This window comes from Convolutriloba macropyga, chromosome 5 (genome assembly GCF_964194025.1).
Source record: "Convolutriloba macropyga chromosome 5, txConMacr16.3, whole genome shotgun sequence".
NCBI lineage: Eukaryota > Metazoa > Xenacoelomorpha > Acoela > Convolutidae > Convolutriloba > Convolutriloba macropyga.
The window spans coordinates 39,359,923-39,385,455 of record NC_134472.1 but is presented as its reverse complement, the minus strand read 5'-3'; the positions used below and the strand labels follow the sequence as shown (position 1 = coordinate 39,385,455).

The 25,533-nt window shown below is 36.5% G+C and overlaps 1 protein-coding gene across 2 annotated transcripts in view; it reads left to right on the top strand.

The window, feature by feature from the left end:
* The window catches only part of LOC142339389 (meckelin-like), a 77,063-nt gene that overhangs the window by 38,346 nt on the left and 13,184 nt on the right, over window positions 1-25,533 (top strand). Inside the window, exons 4-15 of one of the 2 annotated variants that reach the window (XM_075389402.1) lie at window positions 34-268; window positions 4,425-4,561; window positions 5,029-5,122; window positions 12,521-12,610; window positions 15,089-15,293; window positions 18,707-18,718; window positions 19,403-19,602; window positions 23,058-23,114; window positions 23,368-23,466; window positions 23,721-23,819; window positions 24,161-24,256; window positions 25,026-25,400. In XM_075389402.1, coding sequence (XP_075245517.1) covers window positions 34-268; window positions 4,425-4,561; window positions 5,029-5,122; window positions 12,521-12,610; window positions 15,089-15,293; window positions 18,707-18,718; window positions 19,403-19,602; window positions 23,058-23,114; window positions 23,368-23,466; window positions 23,721-23,819; window positions 24,161-24,256; window positions 25,026-25,400 — 1,699 coding nt within the window. The remainder of the gene's footprint in view (window positions 1-33; window positions 269-4,424; window positions 4,562-5,028; window positions 5,123-12,520; window positions 12,611-15,088; window positions 15,294-18,706; window positions 18,719-19,402; window positions 19,603-23,057; window positions 23,115-23,367; window positions 23,467-23,720; window positions 23,820-24,160; window positions 24,257-25,025; window positions 25,401-25,533) is intronic. The other variant, XM_075389403.1, reaches the window with a different exon arrangement.

The following is a 25,533-nucleotide window of genomic DNA, read 5'->3' as shown; positions in this document are numbered from 1 at the left end:
TTTATATTAATGAGTTGCTAATATGCAATCCAGGTGTGAGAGGTGTAATGCAGATTTCCAATTTGTTGACGATAATACAACTGCTGGATGCGCATGTCCAGTGGGCTCAACTCAAGTCCAGTCCCCATCGGGATCTGTCTGCTTCCCTGGCGATCAGTCAATTCCAAACCCCCAGGGAACTGTTTATCAGATAGTTTATGCTGCCAATGCCCAGCAGGAGTCTCAATACTTGGTCAATAATTTCCCAGCCGAGTATTTCAAATGCACGGTAAGTGTTGGTAAGCCGACCATTGGGGCTGATTTTTCTGAATATTGCCGTGAACCAGGTGGTATTTTTGCTGCAGTTGCATTATCGTCAATGCGTTAAAGGGCTTCGGTTGGCAAAAAATGAAAACGTTTTTAAGAAAACGTTGAATGATTTCTTGCTCTCACAACATGAAAAAATTCCTTTGAATAGTAACGTAGGAGCTTTTAAAAGTTTTTTTTAGGAAGAAAACAATCGAAGAAAATTTTATAATGTGATTCTTTAAGAAATTTGTTGATGTTTATTTTTAATACCCGCACAGCGATAGCTGGGGCTATTATTGGCCTTCTCTTGGTTTTTTTTATTTCGTCGTCATGATTTTTTTTACGACCATATGAGGTCACAGCCACTTTTTATTCATTCGTTCATGCAATTTCAACGGAATTACATGTGTGACGTCATTTTTCGCTCTTGGTGGAGCGAGTTTTTTGTTCATTTGCGTGATTAAATTTTCGGTCACACTTGACTTACCTCCCTCTCAAAAATGACTTCCTCACTTTGAAATTGACTTTTATTTGCTTTTGATTCAAAGAGATAAGGTCAAATGGGTGCGTGTCACACTAAATCAAGGTTATTTGAGAGCAGCTAATAGAGGCAGCAATAACTTATACAGATTTTTAATCAAAATATAACAGATCAGCCTTCAATGAAAATACGAGTTTTTTTGGTCTGTCTTTTTTACTGTTTTTTTAGACCGCCGATCTACGAATCTATTGCGGCTATTTTCTGGCAATCTGCCAGCTGTGTTTTTATTATTGTTTGAATGATTTGAAATATTTTTTGTTTCAGGTGTATTTAACCGTATGGTAATAATTTTAATTTACTTGTTGCAAAAAAATTATAGTGGTGAAAATGTCAGTTTATTTGACATTAAGTGGTGGAATTTCTAGTTATTAATAGCCGCAGATCCGCAGAGCAATAGCTGATGCTATTATTGGTCCGCTTATGGGTTTTCTACAATTCAAAGAATTTGAATTGTATTGGGGCAATGTCCTTTTTTTGAGATCTGTTCACACATTTTCATAATTTTTGCAGTCAAATAGTACTGATTTTGGTCACACTGAAACAGGAAATGGAACGAAAAATTGAGTGGTTTTCCGGCATGAAATTTTTCACTCTGTTTTCTTACTCTACTTTAAAATTAGAGTGAAAAGTTTCATGCCGGAAAACCACTCAATTTTTCGTTCCATTTCCTGTTTCAGTGTGACCAAAATCAGTACTATTTGACTGCAAATATTATGAAAATGTGTGAACAGATCTCAAAAAAAGGACATTGCCCCAATACAATTCAAATTCTTTGAATTGTCAGAAACTCATAAGCGGACCAATAATAGCATCAGCTATTGCTCTGCGGCTATTAATAAATATAAATTCCACCACTTAATGTCAAATAAACTGACATCTTCACCACTATAACTTTTTTTGCAACAAGTAAATTAAAATTATTACCATACGGTTAAATATACCTGAAACAAAAATATTTCAAATAATTCAAACAATAATAAAAACATAGCTGGCAGATTGCCAGAAAATAGCCGCAATAGATTCGTAGATCGGCAGTCTTAAAAAAACAGTAAAGGCAGACCAAAAAAACTCGTCTTTTCATTGAAGGCTGATCTGTTATTTTTTGATTAAAAATCTTTATAAGTTATTGCTGCCTCTATTAGCTGATCTCAAATAACCTTCATTTAGAGTGACACACACCCATTTGACCTTATCTCTTTGAATTAAAGTAAATAAAAGTCAATTTCAAAGTGAGGAAGTCATTTTTGAGAGTGAGGTAATTAAAGTAAAGAACCTTCATTTAAAGTAAATTAAGAGAACAGTGTTTGCACATTAATTAGTTTTCTCTATTGTGTTTTTTTGTGCATTTTGTCTTCTCTTTTTACGGTTTTTTCGTGTTCTTAATCGGATTCTTTTCTATATGGTTTATCCCAATCCATTCATGATCTATCATGGTTCTAGTTTTTTCTTGAGTCAATCAAAGTTCTTCGAATTGTAGATCAGAACTTGTTCATCTATTTAATAGCCGCACAGCGATAGCTGGGGCTATTATTGGCCTTCCCTTGGTTTTTTTTTATTTCGTCGCGATTTTTGTTACGACCATATGACGTCACAGCCACGTTTTGTTCATTCGTTCATGCAATTTCAACTGAATTGCATGTGTGACGTCATTTTTCGCTCTTGGTGGAGCGAGTTTTTTGTTCATTTGCGTGATTAAATTTTTGGTCACACTTGACTTACCTCCCTCTCAAAAATGACTTCCTCATTTTGAAATTGACTTTTATTTGCTTTTGATTCAAAGAGATAAGGTCAAATGGGTGCGTGTCACACTAAATCAAGGTTATTTGAGAGCAGCTAATAGAGGCAGCAAAAATTTATACTGATTTTTAATCAAAATATAACATATCAGCCTTCAATGAAAATACGATTTTTTTGGTCTGTTTTTTACTGTTTTTTTGGGACTACAATTGCGGCTATTTTCTAGCAATGTACCAGCTAAGTTTTTTAAATTTCGTCAAGATTTTTGTTACGACCCTATGACGTCGCAATCCCTTCAAATCTGCTTTTGATTCGTTCATGCAATTTCAACTAAATTGCGTGCGTGACATCATTTTTCTATTTCAGTGTAGAGTATTTTGTTCAATCGGGTTTTTGGTCACACTTGACTTACTCACTCTCAAAAATGACTTCCTAACTCTCCAATTGACTTTCCTTTACTTCAATTCAAAGCGATAAGGCCAAGTGAAAGTATATCACTATAATTGAAGGTTATTAATTGCTCTTGAACGAAGTTCATAGCAGTTATTGTAAACGTGTTGGTCTTTTTTATGCAAATTTTTCGCTTGGCCATTTTGCGCTTTTCTAGAACATTCTTTGACTTCTCAAGTGACTTTTTCAGGCTTTCGTTCTGCATTTGAGAGATCTCGGTTGCTCTCACTCCGAAGTAAAGCTTGTTGCTATTATAAAGTCGGTTGCAGTATAGCATAAACAAGGGCCTGATAGCCGAGTGGTCAGTGCATCTGGTTATGGATTGAGAGGTGTGTGGTTCGAATCCCGGCCGGGTAAAATGTTTTTCCACCAGCCTCTCGTTCGAGAGCAGTTCTTCCGACATTAGTTGGTCTATGTTTTAAGAGCAAATTAGTTGGTTTATGTTGCAGCAAATAGAAGCAGCAATAAGTTATACAGATTCTTAGTCAAAATATAACATCTCAGCCGTTAATGAAAAGAATATATTTTTTGGTCTGTCTTTTTTACTGTATTTTTGCGACTGCAGATCTACGAACCTATCGCGGCTATTTTCAGGCAATCGGCCAGCTATTTTATTAATAACCGAGAAGTGGAAGTTATTATTGGTCCATTCATGGTTTTTTAACGACTCTCCAAATAGTATATTGAATAACCTAAATGAATTTAGGTATTATCCTATGTTAAAATTTTTTATATGATATACATTTTTCATTTATGGCTTATATTTGCTGTAAACTTTTACCCATAAACAGCCCACAAGGTACAAAGTCAGCTACAATTTCCTCTCCTACTAGAATGTATTCGCTATGTAAATTTATACTCGCTATGCAAGTTTATACTATGTAAGTTTATAATGTAAATGGGATAATGTAGTTATATAGAAAAAACGTTGGTTTTAGTTTATTTGAAAATAAAAATAGGATTTCAAATCAGAATTTCAATGTTTTTTTAGCATCTTTTTTGTCTTTGGTCCCAGTAAGCGTTTTTAATTGCTCTCGAACGAATCTTGTAACTATTATTGTAAACATAGACAATTTGTAAACTTTATCTCTTAATAGTGGTGTATCATGACCTCTAATGACGTCATTTGAAGTCTTTTAGTGAACATCGTAGCCCCCCTCTAGGCTACCTCTACCCCCGCGGCAGAAGCAGACTACAATGGATTAAATCTCCTACGAGTCGTTCTGAAGAATTTCGTCCGAAGTTGTTCGATTATGCTGAAATAAGAGTCTCGCCTGTCTATTTCGGGGCTATTTTCCGTTAATCTGCCGGCTATGTTCAAGGTATTGTTGATATACAACGAGTTCATACAAATGTTTTGCTGTTCGAGGTATTAATGTTCGATTATGATTCATGTGGATACTTTCAGATCTACCGTGACATCAAGGCGTGTCAGGTGATAGCTAACATGTGTGTGATGACAGTGTACAGACTCAATACCAATGGGCCCTCGATCTGTAGTGTCTACAATCTGGCTGCAGAGGACGAAGTTGTGACAGAAGGACTGTAGGCTACTTTTATTATTCTTTCTTCAAAGTCCCCTCCCACCAGCAAAAATATTTTTGGCCCTACATATAACTTCTTGCTGTTCTCGCGCGAAGTTTTGAAGAAATTACTGCAAAATTTTGCCTTCGACGTTTTTTATAGAATAATCTTCAGCTCGCTTGAGTGATTTTGACTTCAAAAGATCTTATCTATGTAAACTGGTTACGTCCTAGGGCTTGAAGTCTGAGCTGGACCCCGCCGCTTTTATTATCCTCACCCTTTGAGGCTAACCTCCCCATGCTTAAGTTAGATACAATCAAAGCCCAAACCCTTGCTTGTCTGTCGTTGGTCATGTTTAAGTTGACATTTTTTCGCGTTTCAAGCTCGGGCCTAGGCTTCTAAAACAACCGGAGATGATCTCGAAAACTTAAAATGCGACAATGAACCATATAATTGTCTTTTATTGAGTCCGAAAATGCTTGTTCTAGTCCAAAAACGATGCCATCATTGATAATCACCGATGACAAAGTTTTGGCAACAGAAAACTTCCCTGACGACTACACTATGGATACTGGCAAAAATGTGAGTAACAGTTTAAACAACTATTATTGTCCTCTAGCGAAATCCTTTGGATTTTTTCTACCTTGTTATTTGTTTAGCATGTAAATCTTTTTTTTTCTACCAGCAAGTGGGTGTCAAGGTATGCTATGGTCATATCATACTAATCATTGCAGAGAAATCTAAGGTTGAAATCATTATCCAGCGTCTAAAAGGTATATTTTAGTAAGTGTAATTGTTAGCATCAACTGCTTAGAGGGATTTCTATTTATCAATAGCTACAAAGCGATAGCAGGTGTTATTGGCCTTCCTCTTGGTTTCTTACAATTAAGAGAATTGGGGCGCCGCCTTTCCTAATCGAAGAGGAGTATTGGAGAAGTTTTTTTATCAATTATGTAGTGAATTTTGAAGCAGGAAATGGAACGCGTGAAATAGTTTGGAGTGATTTGAGTGTTGAACAAATTTGGAAATCAGATCAGAAAAAGAGTGGTTTTTTGCTCACTGCTTTTGAGAGAGCGAAATTTTTTTTAACATGCGGCTTTCGCCAATTGTTTTTCTGGTTTTATTTTTGGTTGAGAAAGGTTCTTTGGCTTTGTGTTCACTTATATTATTAAAGCTGCAAACCTGTAAGCAAACGTAGTTATATTGCGGCGTTCCTGATTTTTTGGATCGCCGTCAGACGCTCTTTCGCTTTACATTTGTTCACACTACAAAGCTGAAAAGTCAATTTTCCTGAATTTCCTCTCATTAACGGCTTTTGCGCGTACGACGTCGATTCTCCTTCTCTCTGAAAAAGGTTTTTAGGTCATAAGCTTGATTAGATTTTAAACGTACGTGTCTTACCTCACTCAATAAAATGACTTTTTGCACTTTAGAGCTAAGTTTAATTTGAATTAGCTTAAGCCAAAGGAACTCATATGTAATAAAGTTCACTAAAGAGGCTGTTATGTTGTGAATTTTAGCGAGCTCTATTAATTGCTCTTGAACGAAGTTCATAGCAATTATTGTAAACGTGTTGGTCTTTTTAATGCATTATTTTCGCTTGACTGTTTTGATTTTTCGAGTGACTTTTACAGCCTTCAATTTTTGCGTTTCGCGTGATCTAAAATTCCCTCTCAATCACAATTTCAAGCAAGTGAACTCAATTGGCGGCAATTTAATACTAAATGTCTTTTTTCACTAATTTTTTAAACCTCTCAGACAAAGTTTGTAGCAATTATATTAGCAATGGCGGTCCTTAGAGGTTGACCCCCGCCCACACCCCCTCCCCGCCGCCCCCATCAGCGTCCCTCTCACTTGCTCCCCTCTCCCCAATCCCCACCCCTGCACATCGTTCAGGCTGAAAGGGCCCCATGAGCCCAAAAAAACTTCCATCGTTGCCCTACCTCCCCCACCGTTGCCCCCCTCAGCCCCCCAGTGCTCTCCCGCCCGCTGCGCTCAACTCACGCCCCTTCAATTAAGCTAAAGCTGGCCTAAACCGTGGCTAGCTACTGACGAAGCCACGCTCTCGCGGGTTGTTCGAGAGCAATTCTTCCGACGTTTAGTCGGTCATGTTTAATTCTTCTCGAACAAAGTTTCAAGCAGTTATGGTAAAGTGTTGGTCTTTTTATGCAAAATTTTCAATTGAAGGTTTTAACTTCTCGAGTGACTTTTACGCCCTTGACTTTTTGGTTTAGGTGGGGACAAGAGTCAGAGGCTGAAATCAATTTGCGGCAGTTTAAAACTAAAAGTCAAATAAAAAGTGCGTTAAAATTGATGTCTTTTTTCACTAATTTTTTAAACCTCTCAGACAAAGTTTGTAGCAATTATATTAGCAATGGCGGTCCTTAGAGGTTGACCCCACCCACACCCCCTCCCCCCCCCCCCCGCCCCCATCAGCCCCCTCTCACTTGGCTCCCCTCCCCCCAATCCCCACCCCTGCACATCGTTCAGGCTGAAAGGGCCCCGTGCCCCTAAAAAAACTTCCATCGGTGCCCTACCTCCCGCACCGTTGCCGCCCGCTGTCAGCCCCCGTGCGCCCCTCCCGCCCGCTGCGCTCACCTCACGACCCTTCAATTAAGCTAAAGCTGGCCTAAACCGTGGCTAGCTACTGACGAAGCCAAGCGCTCGCGGGTCGTTTGAGAGCAGTTCGCGACGTTAGTCGGTTATGTTTAGCGGTTATAGTGGTATATAATAACCGCTAGTAAGGTCATTTGAAGCCGCTAAGTTAATTTAATTATTTCGTAACTTAAGTTATTTCGCAACGATTCCGGCAATCTGCCGGCTCCGTTGTCAAAATTTAATTTCATGTTAATTTAATTTCATTTTTTTCTAATTACTATTGTAATTAAAACAAATTTAATTGTATTTGTTTTAATTTTTTTCATAAATATTATTATTATTTTTTCTAATAACAGCCTGTTTTCAGAGTTTTTAATAGCCGCCCTCAGCTTCTCAGCCGACTATTATAGTGCTCTTATTGTTTTTGCTTCGTCGAGCAAAAATTGGTTCCGCCTTACCTTAGTTGACAACTTGTTCAATATTTTGCATGAAATCTTATTGAGTTCCCTAGCCTAATTTTGTCCTTCGCCCATTCTGCTCAGTCCTTTTAAACAGCATTTGCTCAGCAGACCAGTTTATAATGACCAGAATCAGTATCGAGAAACGAAATCAAAATAGAACCGGAATAAACCCATGCAGCCAAATTTAAGATGCGCGCTACTTGAACTTTGTTCTTATAGGTCTTAGTTAACATCTCTAATGTTCTTTGGCATTGATACTAGCCGCTGCATTTTCTCATTAAGAAACAGGAATATATCTAACTGCGAAATGCAACCGAAATGGTTCGCACCTAAACAATGTTTTTTGTACAACAATCAATTTTTGTCGTTTTTCCGTTCTTTCAATCCCAATCGGTGTTATAGGAATCAATGGCGGCTTTTCTCCGGCAATCTAGCGGGTATGTTTCATTATTTGAGGTTTAATAATTTTTAGTTTTTTTAGTGGTTTTATTGGATTTCATTGTTTTAAATTGGCAATTTTTGTTTACTGAGACGACTCGAGTCGTTTCGGAATTTGTCCGACTATGTTATTTAAGATCTTTTTGCACATTGTCATGATTTTTGAATTTAAATTTGAGTAGTGGTTTTGGTCATGCCGAAGAAGTGGAGCAAAAATTAGATTGTCTTTGGCGGCAAGAAAATTTTTACTGGAATTTTAACGAGAAGACAGTGTTTATAAAACATGTGCTTCTGAATAGTGTTTTTTTTGTCACATGTAGCATATAGTTTTGATTTTCTACTGTTCTCCATTTTTCTATCAATTTTTTTAAAGGGTTGTACAAATCCAATCCTTGTTGTACCTTGGCCTATTTGAATATTTAGTAATTCAGGACTTCTGTATGTTTTCCGTTTCTTCGTCATGATTTTTGCCACCATCAAATGTCACGATCACGTCAGATCTGCTTTTTGTTCGCTCAATTATGAAATCTGGACTGAAATGCGTAGATGATGTTATTTTCACACTTTTATAGAGCGAATTTTTATTATTCGTGTAATTAAGTTTTCGACACATGACTCACTCTCGAAACTGATTTTCCTCACTCTTAAAAAGGCTTTTGTTTACTTTAATTGCACAGAATATAAGGTCAATGGATTATATGTCTTTGTTATTAAAGGTTAATTGAGAGCAGCTTATAGAAGCAGAAATGGTTTATACAGATTCTTGATCAAAATTTAAAATCTCAGCAATTAATAAAAAGAAGATTTTTTGGTCTTTTTTTAATTTCTCTCGAAACGAAATTTGTGCTAATTATATTAGTCTTTTTAATAGCCGCCCTCATCTTCTCAGCCGGCTATTATATTGGTCCTATTTTTTTTACTTCGTCGAACAAAAAAATGTTTCGTTTTACCTCATTTTGCCGCTTTTTCAACATTTTGCGTGAAATCATTTTGACTTCTCTAGGTTAGTTTTTCTCCTCTCATTCTGCTAAAACTGATATTTAACATCAGGTGCTCAGCAAAGCAATTCAAAATGAATAGAGTCAGTATAAGAAATTGAAGTCAGAAATAGAAACGGGATAAACCAATAAAGCCCAATTTTAGATGCCCGCTATTTGAACGTCGTTCCTATAAGTCTTAGTTACCATCTCTAATGCTTACTGGTATTGATAGTAGCCCTTGTAGCCTCTCTCTAAAAAACAGAAGTATGTTCAACTACGAAATGCCATCAAAATAAATCGGACTTAAAAAATGTATTTGTACAAAAATCTTTTTTTTTCCCATTATCTTCTATTCTTTCAATCCCAATCATGCTTATTGGAATCAACGGCGGCTATTTTCCGGCAATCTGTTGGGTATGTTTAATGAATTTTTTTGTTTGACCAATTTTTTGTCCCAGCCTTTGTCCTCAAAAATGGGATAGACAGATAACGCCTGGAGGGCATTAAGTTTTCTTAGAGCCTTTCGGCTAACTAGACTCTAAGTATGCGATTCCCCAAATATGTTTTTTGAAAGACATGAGTTCATGGTTCTTGAGAGTTTGACCCCCCCCCCCAACATCAGCCCCCTCTCCACCCACCCACTTAAACCCGTTGCCACTCCCTACGCCCGCGGACTGTTAATCCCGAAGCTCAGCCGCCGCGTTCACTCCGCGCCCCTTCAATTAAGCTCTGAAGCTAGCCTCCGGAAACGGTAGCTATATACGGACGAAGCAAACCGCTCGTAAATTGTTTTGAGAGCAATTCGCCCGATGTTAGTCGATCATGTTTACTTTTTTGAAACTGCATATCTACAAAGCTATCGGTGCTATTTTTGGCAATCTGCCAGCTATGTTCTTCTTAATGTCAACGTGCTGTGGCCGCGGTTCTAATTCATGCGAAAGCCATAATTTTGATACATTGATTCAGATGTAATTGGAGAAACTTGCGCCAATTATCATATAACGATACTTTTCACGAAGTCAAAAGCTCAACGAAACAAGGATCTTGTCTTTTTAAGACGAAAGAGAAATTTACTATTTTACTTGTATATTTGCCCTCTTTGGAAAACTTCGGTCATTTTAATTTTCAAAATAGTTTGATTAGTACTATAGTGTTTACTTACTCTCGAACGAAGTTTGAAGAAATTATTGTAAACGTGTCTTTTATATGCATAATTGTTGTTTGACCGTTTTCTTCGTCTTGAACTTCCTTTGGATTTCGCTTCTTGAGTAAATTTTTCACGCTTTTATTCTTGATTTTGCTTAACCTATATTGCTCTTATTGGGAAATTGAGTCTGTGTTGCTAAATCAAAAGCGATTGTAAGCTAGGAGATCAAATGTGCCTGTTAGCCGAGTCATAAGTGCTTCAGTTTAAGACGCAAGAGGTTGCGGTTATAAATCCGTCCTAGTCGGATGTTTTTTGCACTCTTAAAGAATTTTTTTTAACAGGACCGCCCTCAGAATTGACCCTGTTGTCGTTTGAGGGCAACTGGTACATCGTTAGTCGGTCTATGTTTAATAGCAGCGTCAGCAATTCCAGGCGGCTATTATTGCGGTCCTAATTTTTTTTATCGTCTAACAGATTTTTGTTTCGTCGTACCCTGACTTCTTGGAATTGACTTTTTCATTGACTTCAGTGACTTCTACTGCTTTGCAGTTGAAATTTTTGTTCGTGACGTCTTTTCTCCTTTTAGGTCAATTGCGTGACTTACCTCACTAAAAAAATGACTTCTGAACTCACTTATGGAACTTTAAATTTTATGAACATTTAAAGATCAATAGTGTGCATAGTGGATAGGAAAAAATGACACCTGTGAAACCCCCAACTTTTCCCGCTTTTCGTCAATTTTGTGCCAAATTGTCTACAAGTTGATTATCTTAACCAAAATGTTTGATAATTGATAATGATAATTGAAAACGATTGATAATGTGCGTTTGCACATTAAATTCGAAACGTCATAAAACCAAAAATTCGAAAAAGCGATGCAGGTTTAACCAAGATGCAAATCTATATAAAAAAAAACGCTTAGTTGAATAGAGTTTTTCTCTTGATACAAGAGCGTCTTTTCATCAGTAGTGCGGTGGCCATATTAAGCTCCATGTTTTTCGCCTTTGTTGTTCGATGACCGATTAACGTCAGTAACACTGTCAATTTTCAACACGCTTAAGAGAACTGTTTTGGTGAAATAACTGTTCTATATAAACATTAGAGCCATATCGAAAGCTAAAGAAAATTAAGAAGGAACAATCAATCTACTAACGTCGGACGAACTGCTCTCCGGCGAATGGCTTAAGTTACTTTTGGTTTTGGTTAGCTTATGCTAAAGAAGACAAGACTCGTATAGGGGGTAGAAGAGTTGGTTTTCTATCTTTTTGCATAGGTGAAAAATTTGCTTATTGCCCAGAACAAATGTTTAATGGTGAAAAGATTCAATTATTAACTGTTTTAACCAACTTTTGAGATTGAGTTTAAAGTTTTTTATTGCAACTCGTAGTAAAGTAGCATAAAAGATCTGTGATCAATATTTTTCCAAAAATTTTAACTAATTAATTATGAGAAACTACTAAAATCAAGGTGGTCTAATTCTGTAGGTTGAAATTCAGAATTTGTCCTGCAATGCTGTTTTTTTTACTTCTTTAGACAACATTTTGGTTTTCCTTTACCTAGTCTTTCAAAATTATGCGTGACTTCTGTAGACTGGTGTTATTTTTCACTTGATCACTTGATGAAAACAATCCAAAATGAACGGAGTCTAAACGAAATCAAAAATAGAAAAGGGATAATCGCATACAGTCGAGTTCGACGTGCCCGGTATTTCAACTTTGTTCCGGTTACACTTAGTTACCATGTTCAGTGTTTATTAACTGCTTTTTCCTTCTCAAAACTGGATGAACATGTAAAAACCGGAGGGTATTAAGTCGCTGAGCACATCTAAAATTAGAACTCTGCTTGTCTCGTGCACAAATTGAAGTTGCTGAAACCACGGATTCACACTTTAAAGGCAGTTCTGGACCCTTCTTGACATCTAATTCCACCCCTAGCTCCCCGATCTCGCACCCACTCCTCTTGAGACCCCGGCCCTAATGCTTCATGCGGCCTTTCTAAGCCCAGCTCAAGCTGGCTACTACCAAAGCTCACCGGTCGCCGTTTTGTCGAGAGCAATTTACCCGACGTTAGTAGGTTATGTTTGTTTTGGATTCCAATCACCCTGTCTTATGAAGAAGGAGTCTGCCTAGCCTAACTACGAAATCCAATCTTAAGAAAATTAATAGACATTCCATCCAGTGGCTATCATAGATGCCGATAGCTTGGTAATTATCGCAATACTTAGTTTATTGGGGCTAATTTTTTAAAATTTACCGTATTAATTTATCGCATCAATAGAAAAGCTGCTTCAGGTATACTGAAAATTTTGAGGCGTGATCTAAGAATTAACTCCGTAATTCATTAATTGAATTTTTAGTCGGATTGGCTTCGACTTGTGGGTTACAAATACGATGTTGATGGCAACTACATGGGTTTTGTGGAGGCGTGGAACACAGGTGCATTTCAGGTAACGAAAATGACTAAAGTTCATCTTAGAGCAAAATACATATATTGCAATTTTGTTGCCTGTTTTTTTTTATTGTTAAATAATGTTACCAGTTAAGAAGAATCTCTTTTAGTGAGAGCTGAAAATGGTTGCTGAAAATTTATCTATTTAATTGAAGAAAACTTTCTTCAGACCCTGTTCGTGAACAAAACTTAAGCTATTATCACTTAGAGTACATGTCGGTTGACTGTATGAATAACATTGTGGCCAAAAACTAAGTACTTTTGTAAATTCCGGTTACGTGCAAGAGAGCCGACGTTATAAAGCGCCGAATCCTGGCTTGATTTAAAAAGCCGAAAGTTGCCTTTAAATCCCTTAAATTGTGAGTACTTAATTGGATTAAGAACTAACAATTTAGGGTACTTTATTGAAAAGTAATTACTCCAAGAAAAGTACTGAATTGAGTTAATTGGTCTCATGTTCGGTTATGAGATTTTTATATCATGTCCCATAAGCCGCTGAGAATTACGTACAACTATGTTGACGTAATACTATGCCAACGCTTAGGAGTGCTGTATCTGGAACTGATTTTAGAAGTGCGAAACTGCGAATACCAATTAATTATCAATTCAAGCCAAGCTGAATTTATTTTCAAAGCAAACAATGCACGCTGATCAGTATTTCGGCTGTCATTGATTAATATAAAGTCAAACGGGCCTCTGAGGGCGACGTACAACAATGCCGACGTATAAGAGTGTTGAAATTTTCAATTTTTCTGGGGAAAAATTTTCAAACCAATCAGATCCCTTTGACTGAAATGAGCGCAAAAATTATGAACCAATCACATTGAAGTGGTGAGATTTTGGATTTTATTAATAGCCGCCGTCAGCCTCTCAACGACTATTATTTAGGAGCTCTCCTTTTTTCGAAATTCGCTTTTCCTTTTTATCACGTTTTTCCTTTTTCATAAGTGACGATTTTCGCGCTTGACATCTGACTTACCTCACTCACTGTTTCAACTGAATGGATTTTAAATTTTTTCACTCATTGAATTACGCAATGTTGCGAATACTGTCAAAGTCAAAAGAGCAAAATCAAAAGAAGCGGGATAAATCGATGAAGCCCGGTCATTAAGTCGTTGAGCATTAGGTTTTCAAAGTTCATTAGAGTGTTTGCTAGTTGGCATTGGTAGTAAGCTTATTAGTTTTCAGTTTAGAAGCTGAATTAAGTATAGTTTAAGAATCTAACTGAAACTGCACGCGAAATTAAAGCACTCTTTTGACACTCTAAAAAAGAGAAAAAATAAAAATTGGGTCATTTTCTGTCTCTTCTTCTTCTGTTTCAATCCCGATGTGCATCAAGCGCGTCAACGGCAGATATTTTCGGGCAATCGGTTGGCTATGTTGTTTTAGCAGGACAAGATAATTGGAACAAGATAAATTTTAAGTAAAAAATAATAATTGAGGATCGTGGTCATGCCTCAGCGGCCCGTGGGACTTGATATGAATCTATGACAACCGAACTACTGATGAGAGTGAATTGTTTGTTTTGAAAATTAACTCCACTAGAATTTAATTGATAATTAAATGGTATTGGCAGTTTCGGCACTATTAAAATCGGTTTCAGTTTTGGCATTCTTAAACGTCGGCATAGTATTACGTTGGCATAGTTGTACGTAGTCGCTTCTGAGGCATGGACCTGGTCCGCAATTAATGTTTGCTTTAAATTTATGTCGCTTTAATTATCTTGTCCTACTAAATTTAAACAAATCCAAAATCTCACCATTTCATTGCAATGGGTTCTGAATTTTTGCGCTCATTTCAGTTGATGTGATATGATTGGTTTAGAAATTAATGGGTAGAAAAATTGAATAAATTTTCGGCTCTTTCAATTGGCTCTTTTAACTTAGCTCTCTTACAAGTCACCGAAAATCCCTTTTGATATTCTCTCCACTTTGCGCGAAAGCCGATGTAGCGGCTACTTGTCCGACTTCATGTGCTAGAGGGAAGTTGGATAATTGATGAATCGGTGACGTACAACAATGCCGACGTATAAGAGTGCAGAAAATATATTCAATTTTTCTACCGGTTAATTTCTAAACCAATCAGATCACTTAAACTGAAATGAGCGCAATAATTCTGAATCAATCACAATGAAGTGGCGAGATTTTAGAGTTTATTTAGTAGGACAAGATCATTGAGGAAGATATATTTAAAGCAATCAATAATAATTGAGGACCAGGGCCATGCCTCAGAGGCCGTGGGACTTGATATGAATCTATCATAACCGAACTATTGATCAGCATGCCCTGTTTGCTTTGAAAATAAATTCTGCTAGCTTTTAATTGATAAGTAATTGGTATTAGCAGTTTCGGCACTTTTAAAATCAGTTCCAGTTTCGGCACTCTTAAACTTCTGCATAGTATTACGTCGGCGTAGTTGTACGTAATCGAGGAAACACATGACGCATTTTCATGCAAATAGACTGATATTATTTTAGCTGTGTAAAGGAGACCAGTTTTCTCTACAGCTAGCGTACAGGTTTGGTAAAGACCTTGATAAAACGTGTAGTCTGCGGGTGAGAGAGTTAGTAGACGACTATGAGACAGTGTTCTACGACGTCTATATGAAATTTACAACCACTGATGATGCAACAGATAAGCTGTTCGACTTCCCCATGACTTTTCAGACGAGTGCTGGCAGCGGTGAGTTTTAGATGGAGCTTCGTAAACATTACAACAATTTTTTTGAGTGAGCTTTCAAACAATATGATAGCGTTTTTCTGGGCTGTTTTAAAAATAGGTTTTTTAATTTTCAAAGTTGGTTTCTTTTTTAGCAAAGAAAAATATTTGAGAAATTTGATTATGAAATAAAACCATAAAATTAGATTGAAAACTGCCAGTCTCATCAACAGAGTGAGCACACATCGTTACAATCTGTACTTATTAAAGATAAACTTGTTTGATCCAAATTCGTACCGTAAAAAACCATCCTCATGATACTGCTACAAGAGCATGATGACTTTAGTTAAAAAAATTTGAAGGTCTGTTGTCTGACACCTTATTAATTGCTCTCAAACGAAGTTTGTATCAATTATATTAGTCCTGTAGTCTTTTTATGCGATTTTTCGCCTGACCGATTTTTCGTCTGACTAGCGTTTCTAACGAGCCCGTTGCTAACTTTTCGTCCTCAAAAACAGGATAAAAGGTAGCTCTCGGAGGGTATTAAGGGCTTTTAGAGCCTCTTCTTACTATACTCTAAGTATGCAATTCAACTGAACTTCTTTGGAGACATAAATTCATGGTGTGAAGGAAAGTTCTTAAAGTTTGAAAAGGAAAGGTGTGAAGGAAAGTTCTTCTTGCATTTGTCATTTGCGTTCTTGAATCGACGGCAAAGATGTGACTCATTCTCTAGATCGGAGGAAAATTAAATTCATCCTTTCAACCATTGTTTTTCAGTGTTTCGCCCTGTTCAAATATCGATTACAATCCAACAAAAAATTGTCCCACTAGGCTATAAAATTGTTTGTAATTTTTTTCTCAAGTCCATAAATTTTTTTAGCTGGAAAATGTAACATTTTTAACTGATTAATTGATTTCAACATGCAAGTTTAATTGAAGGGCGATGAAATATAAGCAAATGAGTAGAAATTTTGAGTATTGCTTGTAATTCAACATAAAATGTCCTAGTAGGCTCTAAAAATTGCTGTATTGTATTGCTTGAAGGTCGTTCGTTGAGTTTCTCTCGCTGGAAAATTCAACCTTTTTGATTAAAAACTTTACTTCACATTGGTTTATTTTTTTCTTGAGCCTTGATTTCCGCGGTATAATTGAAACAATCATTTAGATGGATTGATTTCAGTATTCACGCTGAATTTAAGGGCGATGAAGTATAAGTAAATGAATAGCAGTTTGGCGAGAAGTGCGTACTGTAAAAATCAGTTAACAGTAAGTGGAACAAGTCAGGTTTCAATTTACCAGGAATTTTAAATATTTTACGAAAAACAATTTGCTTATGGGTTTTGCCACCGATAGTTGGTTGTATATGACACAATCTTCTTAGATTCCTTCAATCGATAAAAGCCCAAATTCCACAAAATTTATTGATTGATTAGGTTGTTGTTCCGTTTATCAAAAAACAAAGCAAACTTAAAGTTCTCAAAAAAATGTGTTAGGCGCGTTAGTAATTTTAGATAGCTACACCAAACAGGAGTTTTAGCTCACAAGGAACGAAGGTTTGAGTTGATCTTTTTTCCTGGAGATTCGTAGCAGGTCAAAAAAGTTGAGTGAAGAACTCTGAGTATTAAGTTCTTGGCCTGAAAACATACCAGAGAGGAAATTGAATTATTGAAATCTCTAGAGACAAAAACTCTATTGATGCAGATGATCATTTGCGACTCAGCAGGAGGGGGTTGCTTGATTGGTCGTATCTACTCGCCCGATAATTGGGGACAGAAACAGACATGGAAGCCTGTTTGACAACAAAAACATGTTATTTTTAATAGCCGCCCTCATCTTCTCAGCCGGCTATTATAGCGCTCCTATTTTTTTTACTTCGTCGAATAAAAAAATGTTTCGCTTTACCTCATTTTGCCGCTTTTTCAACATTTGGCGTGATATCTTTTTGACTTCTCTAGGCTAGTTTCTCTCTTCTCTCATTCTGCTATAAGTGATTTTGAACATCAGTTGCTCAGCAAAGCATTTCAAAATGAACAGAATCAGTATAAAAAATTGAAGTCAGAAGTAGAAACGGGATAAATCCATAAAGCCCAATTTTAGATGCCCGCTATTTGAACGTCGTTCCTATAAGTCTTAGTTACCATCTCTAATGCTTATTGGTATTGATAGTAGTCCCTGTAGCCTCTCTCTAAGAAACAGAAGTACGTTATGTTCAACTACGAAATGCCATCAAAATAAATCGGACTTAAAAAATGTTTTTGTACAAAAATCTTTTTTTTCAATATCTTCTATTCTTTCAATCCCAATCATGCTTATTGGAATCAACGGCGGCTATTTTCCGGCAATCTGCCGGGTATGTTTTTTAAACAAGTAAATTGAAGATACATCCCAGGGGTTAAAAATTACAAGTTTAAAATGTTGTATACAAAATTAGTACAAACAAAATTAGTGGTTCCGTTTTTTAAAGGTAAAAATAACTTTTGAAGCCACCAACGTTCCTTTCCAACGGTACAAGTTTGAATTGTTGGAGCAGATGCTGTTTTAACATGCGTTTAAACTGTGAGTGTGATTTGATAATCCAGACTTCACCTGGAAGTTTATTTCGTTTTTGGATGTTTCTTTTTTGTAATGATCGACTGCTCGACCTGAGGAGAATTAGCTGTTCAGTTCTGTTGTTTTTCCTTACTAAGACATTACCACCAAGAAAAAACTCTCAGTGCCGTCTGATTTCAGTAATGAAATATCATTTCTAAATTTTGAAACACTCATCTGGCTTATTAAAAGTTCTGCTGGCAAAATGTCAGATTTTAATAAGAGATCTCTAGATCTCTCAAACTTTTTTCTCATATAGCAAACTTTAATTCCCCAATATCTGTTAAACAAAATTAGCAGATGGATTGTTCTTAATAACAAGTTAAAATTAGACCATTTTATTGTTCGATAGGTTATTATTAAACAGCTGCATTAAACGTTCTGTTTAATTGCTCTCAAACGAAGTTTGTTGCAATTATATTAGTCCTGCGGTCTTTTTTATGCAATTTTTCGTGTGACTGATTTTTTGTCTTACCTTTTTAAGTTTTCGTCCTCAAGAAGGGGATTAACAGGTAACGCCCGGATGACATTAAATGGCTGAGCAGTTCTCCTAGAGTCTTACGCCTTGCTAATCTCTAAGTATGCAGTTCAACAGAACTGTTTTGAGATAATTTCATGTTGTGAAGGGCGGTTGTTTTCTTAAATTTAAAAGTTTCGTACCTCCACTCACCGCTCGGCGTCCGCCCTCCTCTACCTGGCTATTTGGATTCCATCTCTTCCAGCAATTCGCCCGATGTAAGTCGGTTGTTTTAATAAGCATCCTCTGCAATCTGTTTGAAGCTGCTGTTGACATATTGGTTGATTGGGTTAATGTGATTGTGGATTCTTAACGTCTTTTCCCTTTTCAGATGAGATCGACAGTAAGATATCCCGTGTGCTAATCAACTAACTTCAGATATCTTTTATGTGATGATGATCATTAGAAGTTCTAACTTGTGCTTCCTATTTAACTTTAATTTCACACGGCATAATTAAAACATTGCTGTTTGAGGTTTGCTGTAGTTGCTCATAGTGCTCAATGTTGAATCAGGTCAACCTAATGTTGACTACAAATTTTGTTTGAGTTCTAATCTATCACATGCATTGAAATGTTTGGGATTGTTATCAGTTTTAATTAGCACCATGTCCATGTAATTTATAGTAGTTTTGAGCAAACTAAACTTTCTAGATAGTTTGTTTTTGATAGAAGAATTTCAACATCTACCTAGATCTGTGCGCTCTCCCATGATTAAGCATCCACTCCTGCCCTCAATGACTTTGCGATTAATAAGATCCTTCTTCCTGATTCTGAATTTTATGATGAATTTTGTGATTGCTATAAACAATAGCGCCCTGGAAGTAGGAATGAACAAAATCCTGGGAGATTAAAATGGATTCTACGGAGAATGAAGTAGAAAGTAGGTAACTTTGCATCAAAAATCTTTAATTATAGCATGTCAAGCCAGCAATCTTCTTGTCTGATAGAAAAATCGAAGAAATTAGGGATAGCATTGTTGTCATTTGGTTAGTTAGTAAATATGTTGATATTGGTGGTGTGTTTTCAGCAAGATATTATCGCCGGATGTTCCTGGTGGACAATGTGTCTGGTCGTGACAACCCTGAAGACGATGACATTTTGGGCTCCTATTTGTCCAAACTGGAACTCTTCTACACGACTGAATTCGCGGAAACTAAGCCAATCTCTCTTAAGCTAACTTACTCTCCTCTGAGACGATCGGATTACAACAATGATGCCACCGTTGATGTGAGTTGCTTTGAAATAATAATTTTTTAATTGCTAGGACGAAATTTTAAGCAATTATTGTAAACGTGTGTCCTTTTTTATTTTAAATTTTTGCTTGACCGTTTTTAGATTTTCTTGTAGAACGTTATTTCTCGAATGACTTTTTTATGCTTGACTTCGGTGTGCTCAAGGTTAAGCCCCCTCTGAATTAAATTGCCCCGCCTGTCAGTCGACAGCAATTTGTCTGACGTTTTTTTAATAGCTACCCTCATCTTAACTGGCTATTATAGAAACCCCATTATTTTACAACCCAGAGGATTTGAATTGTATTGATGCTCTTTTTACGACTCGAAAAGGAGTATGATATTCTACAGTTTTTTTTAGCTTTATCTATAGTTTTTTTTTTAATTTGTCCAAGTACACGAATCCGCTTCGCTGTATTTCCAGTACAGAAGATTGAGGAGGTCCTTCTTGGATATTATGCATATCTTTTCCAACTGCTCTAAATATGATATTAACAAGGAATGCGGTTCTGAATTTGTTTCGAAGAAGTCTGAATTTTTTTCTTAAGGTGGGTCTTCGGGACACCCATCTCATTGCGGTCACGTTGTCGGGTGTTGTTTGCAGTTGGTTGAAAGAAATTGCCGATATTAATGTTATAGTTGCCTCTAGAAATTAATACGAGCAATAGGATGTGCATTTCAATATATGTACAAAGTGAGTTTTAATTTTCTGAGTCGATCTTTGTAGGTGTAATGTGCATTTAGTGTCCACTTCGTAGCATTTCTTTGAACATTTTCTATTATCTTCTTTTAGTCTTATTATTATGAGGCACAGAGGAACCGTAAACCGTTGTTGGAACGACGCAGCCCTTATAATTATTTAATTTTGTCGTAAACGGACAGAATTTCGATAAATTACGTTTGATTGAGTAGTTTTTTTCTTATCGCTTTAGAGACGGAAGCGGGGGTCTTTATCTCGTCAATGAGAAGTCAAATTGGATTCGTGGTTAATAGCCGCCGTCAGCCTCTCAACGGCTATTTATTAAGCGCTCTCCTTTTCTTTAGTTTGCTTTACCTTTTTTGTTTCTTTTCACGCTTGACTTCTGACTTACCTAGCTCAATGTTTCAACTGAATGGATTTTAAATTCTTTCACGCATTGAATTACGTAATGTAGTGAATACTGTTAAAGTTAAAAGAACAAAATCAAAAGAAACGGGATAAACCGATAATGCCCGGTCATTAAGTCATAGAGCATTAGGTTATTAAAGTTCATTAGAGCGATTGCTAGCTGACATCAGTATTAAGCTTAATTGCTTTCAGTTTAGAAGTTGAGTTAGCATAGTTTAAGAATCTAACTGAAACTGCACCCCAAACTAGAACACTTTTTGACACTGAACAAAAGAAATTCGGTCCATTTCTATCTTTTCTTTTTCAATCCCAACGGGGATCGTCAACGGTGGCTATTTGCCGGTTTATCTTCAAACTGCTTCTAAAGTGAATTTAGAAACTGGTTTTAAAACAGATTTTCAAGTTTTTTCACGTGCGGCAATTTGACTGCTGTTTTCGCAGCTTTTTCTGCACAAGTTTTGAACGGTGAGAAATGTGTTCCAATGATATATTGTTATTTTTTTAACACCTCAAAAGGCAACTAATGGGTTTTAAACTTTGACGCTATATGTTTTCATGAATTAACTTTTTTTTTGGATTTCGCCCGTTTTTGTAAGTTTTTGCTGTTCTGTTCTAGTCTCATGATTAAAAGGCGTAATTTGTCCTCCAATGGGACAAAGTTCAAGTAATTGAGTGATTGGATTTGAAATCAATGGTTTTCACGACTTAGTGACTACTTGTTTTCATAAAAGTTTTGTTGATTTTTGCATTTCCGCTTTTGTAGTTTTCTTTGTTGTTCTGTAACTCATTTCATATTTTAATATTACAATTATTTCAATTCATATCTAATGGGTTTCACAACTTTGACAACTTGTTTTCAAAAAGTGTTAATGAATTTTTGAATGTCGCCCCTTTTTCTGTTTACGTTCTGTGAGTTGGTCTCATTAATGGTATTAATGGGTCTCATTGACTATCTATCTAGTTAGGCGTCTAGTAAGGGCCCCGTGCAGCCAAAAACCCTTCCCACCGTTGCCCCCCATTAGCCCCACGGTGCCCCTCGCGCTCACCTCACGTCCCTTCAATTAAGCTAAAGCTAGCCTCCTCGCCGGGCGTTTGAGAGCAATTCACCCAACGTGAGTCGTTTATGCTTCTTTTAAAATCGATATTTGAATAAATTTTGCTCTTCTATTTGATTTTAATGATTTGTAACTTTGCGTCTGTAATAAAAAGATGCGTCTGCTTTCTTGTGAAGGAAACTTGAATGTTTTTGTTGTTAGTTTTAATAGTATTTGATTTTTTGAGATATAACTCTTATTGTGATTTTAGAATGTGAATTGGAAATCTCGTTTCATTGTTTTTTGGCATTGATAAGTGTTTACCTGATAAAAACTATTTTTTTTCTGTTACTGTTGGATGGTTTGAAAACTGGAAAGAATTTGAGATCTGAATCTCGTTTCTTTGTTTTTTGGTATATTTAATCGTTTTTTCTTAATTTCATGTTTTTCAACCAAATTTTTTGCAACCAAAGTTCAATATTCTTTCATTCAATTGGAATAAAGAATTCACTTGTACGTCTGTCCTTTTTAATAGCCGCGAAGCGATAGCTGCTATTATTGGGGACATCGTGTATTTTTTTAAAATTCGTTGTCTCCATCGATGATTCTTGCAACCTTACTTCTTGGAATTGAATTTTTCATTATAGTGATTTCTACTGCTTTGCAGTTAAAATTTGTGTGCGTGACGTCATTTGTTCTGCATTTGGGTCAATTGTGTGACTTACCTCACTCAAAAAGTGACTTCTGAACTCGCTTAATGAACTTTAAATTTCATGAACATTCACTAGCTAAAGGTCAATAGTGAGCATCTAAGGAGTGCCATATGTATATTCCCTAATTTTTGAGTATTAGAGGCTTGAGTTTTTGATTCCGAATATTAATTTTGAAAAAGCTCCATTAGGGTTTTTTCCTTACAGAGCGTATGTGTCATAAAAACGTCTGTCCGATTCTAACAAAGTCTAGTGGTCTAGTAAAGGATTGGGGGTCAATCTGTATCTTATTTCTTTTCTTGTTTCCTTTCTTGGAAGGCCACAAGCGTCTATCGCGGCTATTTTCCGGCAATCTACCGGCTATGTTCTATCGAAGTTTGAATATAAAGTTTGAACTATTTTCAATAGTCAATTCAAGAATATTGATTAACGGGTCGGAACATTGTAGCAACGCACATTAGCGAGCGTCCTTGCTTGAGTTTTTTTTGTTTCCAAAGCAGGTTGTTGAGAATTGTGAATTCTTGAAAAATACGACATAGTGTTTCTTGTTGGTATATGTTGGGACTACTTTTTTTAATCAGTCAACTTCTTTTCATTTCAGACTCAATTCATTGTCAATTACGACCAGAGGTATAAAGAGTTCAACAGATCTATTGGGGTAAGTGGGGATTTTTTACAATCTATTGGTCTCCGATCATTTTCCTGTATAATTTTACTCTTGAACCAAAAATGAAAGAATTCTTTTGTGGGCTAAGCTCTTTCTCAAATAACCCATTTTTGTACCTCCATTATGTCTATAACTTCAGATACTATTCTTAGGTTTATTCGTTTATATCGCTAATTTATAAATGAGACTTTATTGACTGCTATCAGTTTGTACAAGTGATATGTCAATAGCGAGTGGTGTTTAGATGGCAGTAGGTGTGTTGGGTATAATGGTGTCAGTGTATAGTGTGGTGAAGGTGAATGGCTGGCGCAAGAGGGCGGGAGCAACTACCATCGACTTATTCGTCAGTAATTTAAGCCTGTACTATTTCCAGACATCTGAGTCTTTGAAGAGTCGAAATCCATTTAAGGATAAATGAAGTCAGTGATGTGATCATTTTTGACGTGTTGGTTTTAACTGTACCTTCAAAATTAGCACGAGATCTTCACACTGACTATGAACAAGAAAACGAAGCCAATTCTTCATTTGTTTAGATGGGACGATTAATTTATGATCTACGAATGAAGTAAATTTATACTGTTTTGCTGACTTTGTTAGGCGATGATCAAGTTCACCTTCTCCTGGTTTGGAGTGATTGCCAATGTCTTCTTCCTTATTCTCTACTTCACGGGACTCTACTTGCTACTCAGCTGGAGGGTTTGTTACTCCACTCATACTAAGCTCCTCCTTCACCATTTATGGATAGCAGTTTTGTCACATTTTATCAACACATTTATTTTATCCATTGTCATATTATCCACCTTATATGCTTCACCTGCATTTATTGTATAGTGCTACGTTACCTGTAATAAGAAATATCAGACTTCTTGATTGATCAATTAAACATACGGATGCCGCATATTAAACTTTTAATTTTTTATCTGCTAAAATTGTAAATTGCGCTCCAGATGTGAGCGGTGCTTGGAATATTAGTTTATAATTATTGAAACAGCCGGAAGGCTGATTTTAACAACAGTTTATTGATAAGAATTGTTTAGAATCAAGAGGTGTTGTATATTCTACTACCGTCGCCCACTGACAGAGGAGACATTCGACCATTCATTGGCTACTTCTTGACCGGAATTCTAGCCAAGGTTACTCAAATTAACATCAATGTCAACTTAGTATATCGTATGCTGTTTGAGAAGCTACTTTAAGGTAGACTCCGTTTTATTCCGTGCTTCTCAAGGCTTGCTTGGAGACTTAGAGAAGATCACCATCGTATGAAGCGATACTCACAATTTTTTTGGATATTATTTTTCACCACACTTTTTAGATGTTTCGAAATCAATTATTTTATTTTAAGTATAATTTAAAGGAGACCTAAATTAAGAAAATTGTTGATTAATAGTACCGTTTGTCTTTTCGGAGCAGCTTCCATTTTTATTGTAAATAAAACATTCGAGAGAAGCATATTCTTGAAATTTTTCTGCCTTCATTGCTTTTTAATTGCTCTCAACGGTGTTATAAAATTTTATTTAGTCGGAGCGATTTGGTTTTTCAATTCATTGTCATCCTTAACATCCGTTCGATTTTGAGCGATCTTAATTTCTGTCTTGTTTGAACATGATTGGTTCTAAAGATCAGATTGCAAGAGTCGGTTCCGATTTTTATTTCAATTGCTTCTTTCGTCGTTGTCTTGTGTTTTGTGTGTTCCTGGATCAGTTGCTCTCCCATTCACATTTTTAAGTAGAGTCCAATAAAAAGTCTGGTTTTATTTTTTTCACTTTGTGCGTTAGTGCCCCCGACTCCAACCCACAAGCTCTACCACCAGACTGAAGCAGGCTGCAATAAAGTCGATACTCCACCAGTCATTCGAGAGCCATTCGTGCGACGTTGGTCAGTCATGTTTTAATGTTTCAGGTGATCGAAATTCTGCACTTGATCTATTCGCAGTGTAGCGTAGACATATTTTTCATTGACTGGGAGAGACCGAAGACTGCGCCGGGGAAGAAAGAAGAGAAAAAGTCAGCAGCGGAAGGATCTTCTGTGAGCATTTGGAGAACATACTTCGTTGCAAACGAGTGGAACGAGATCCAAACGATTCGAAAAACAAACGTGATGTTCCAAATAGTGGCCACAATCTTCTTCCTAGAAGGACTTAATTTCAAGGAATTCGCCAGAGCAGATCCGAGCAATGACCTATTTCCAGATGAGAATTATGTGAACTCTCCTTATAACACGTGGTTGAGGTTTGCTGTCGGAGCCTCAGTATACATTGCCATTGGCATCGCTCAGGTGCTGTATGAATTGTTGACTAATTTTTGAGACTTAATCAAATAGTTTCTTCTTGGGGTTTTTGTCATTAATAGGAACAGCAGTTAAAATTGTCATCAAGATTGTAAAGGACGAAGAGCGTTATTCGTACAGA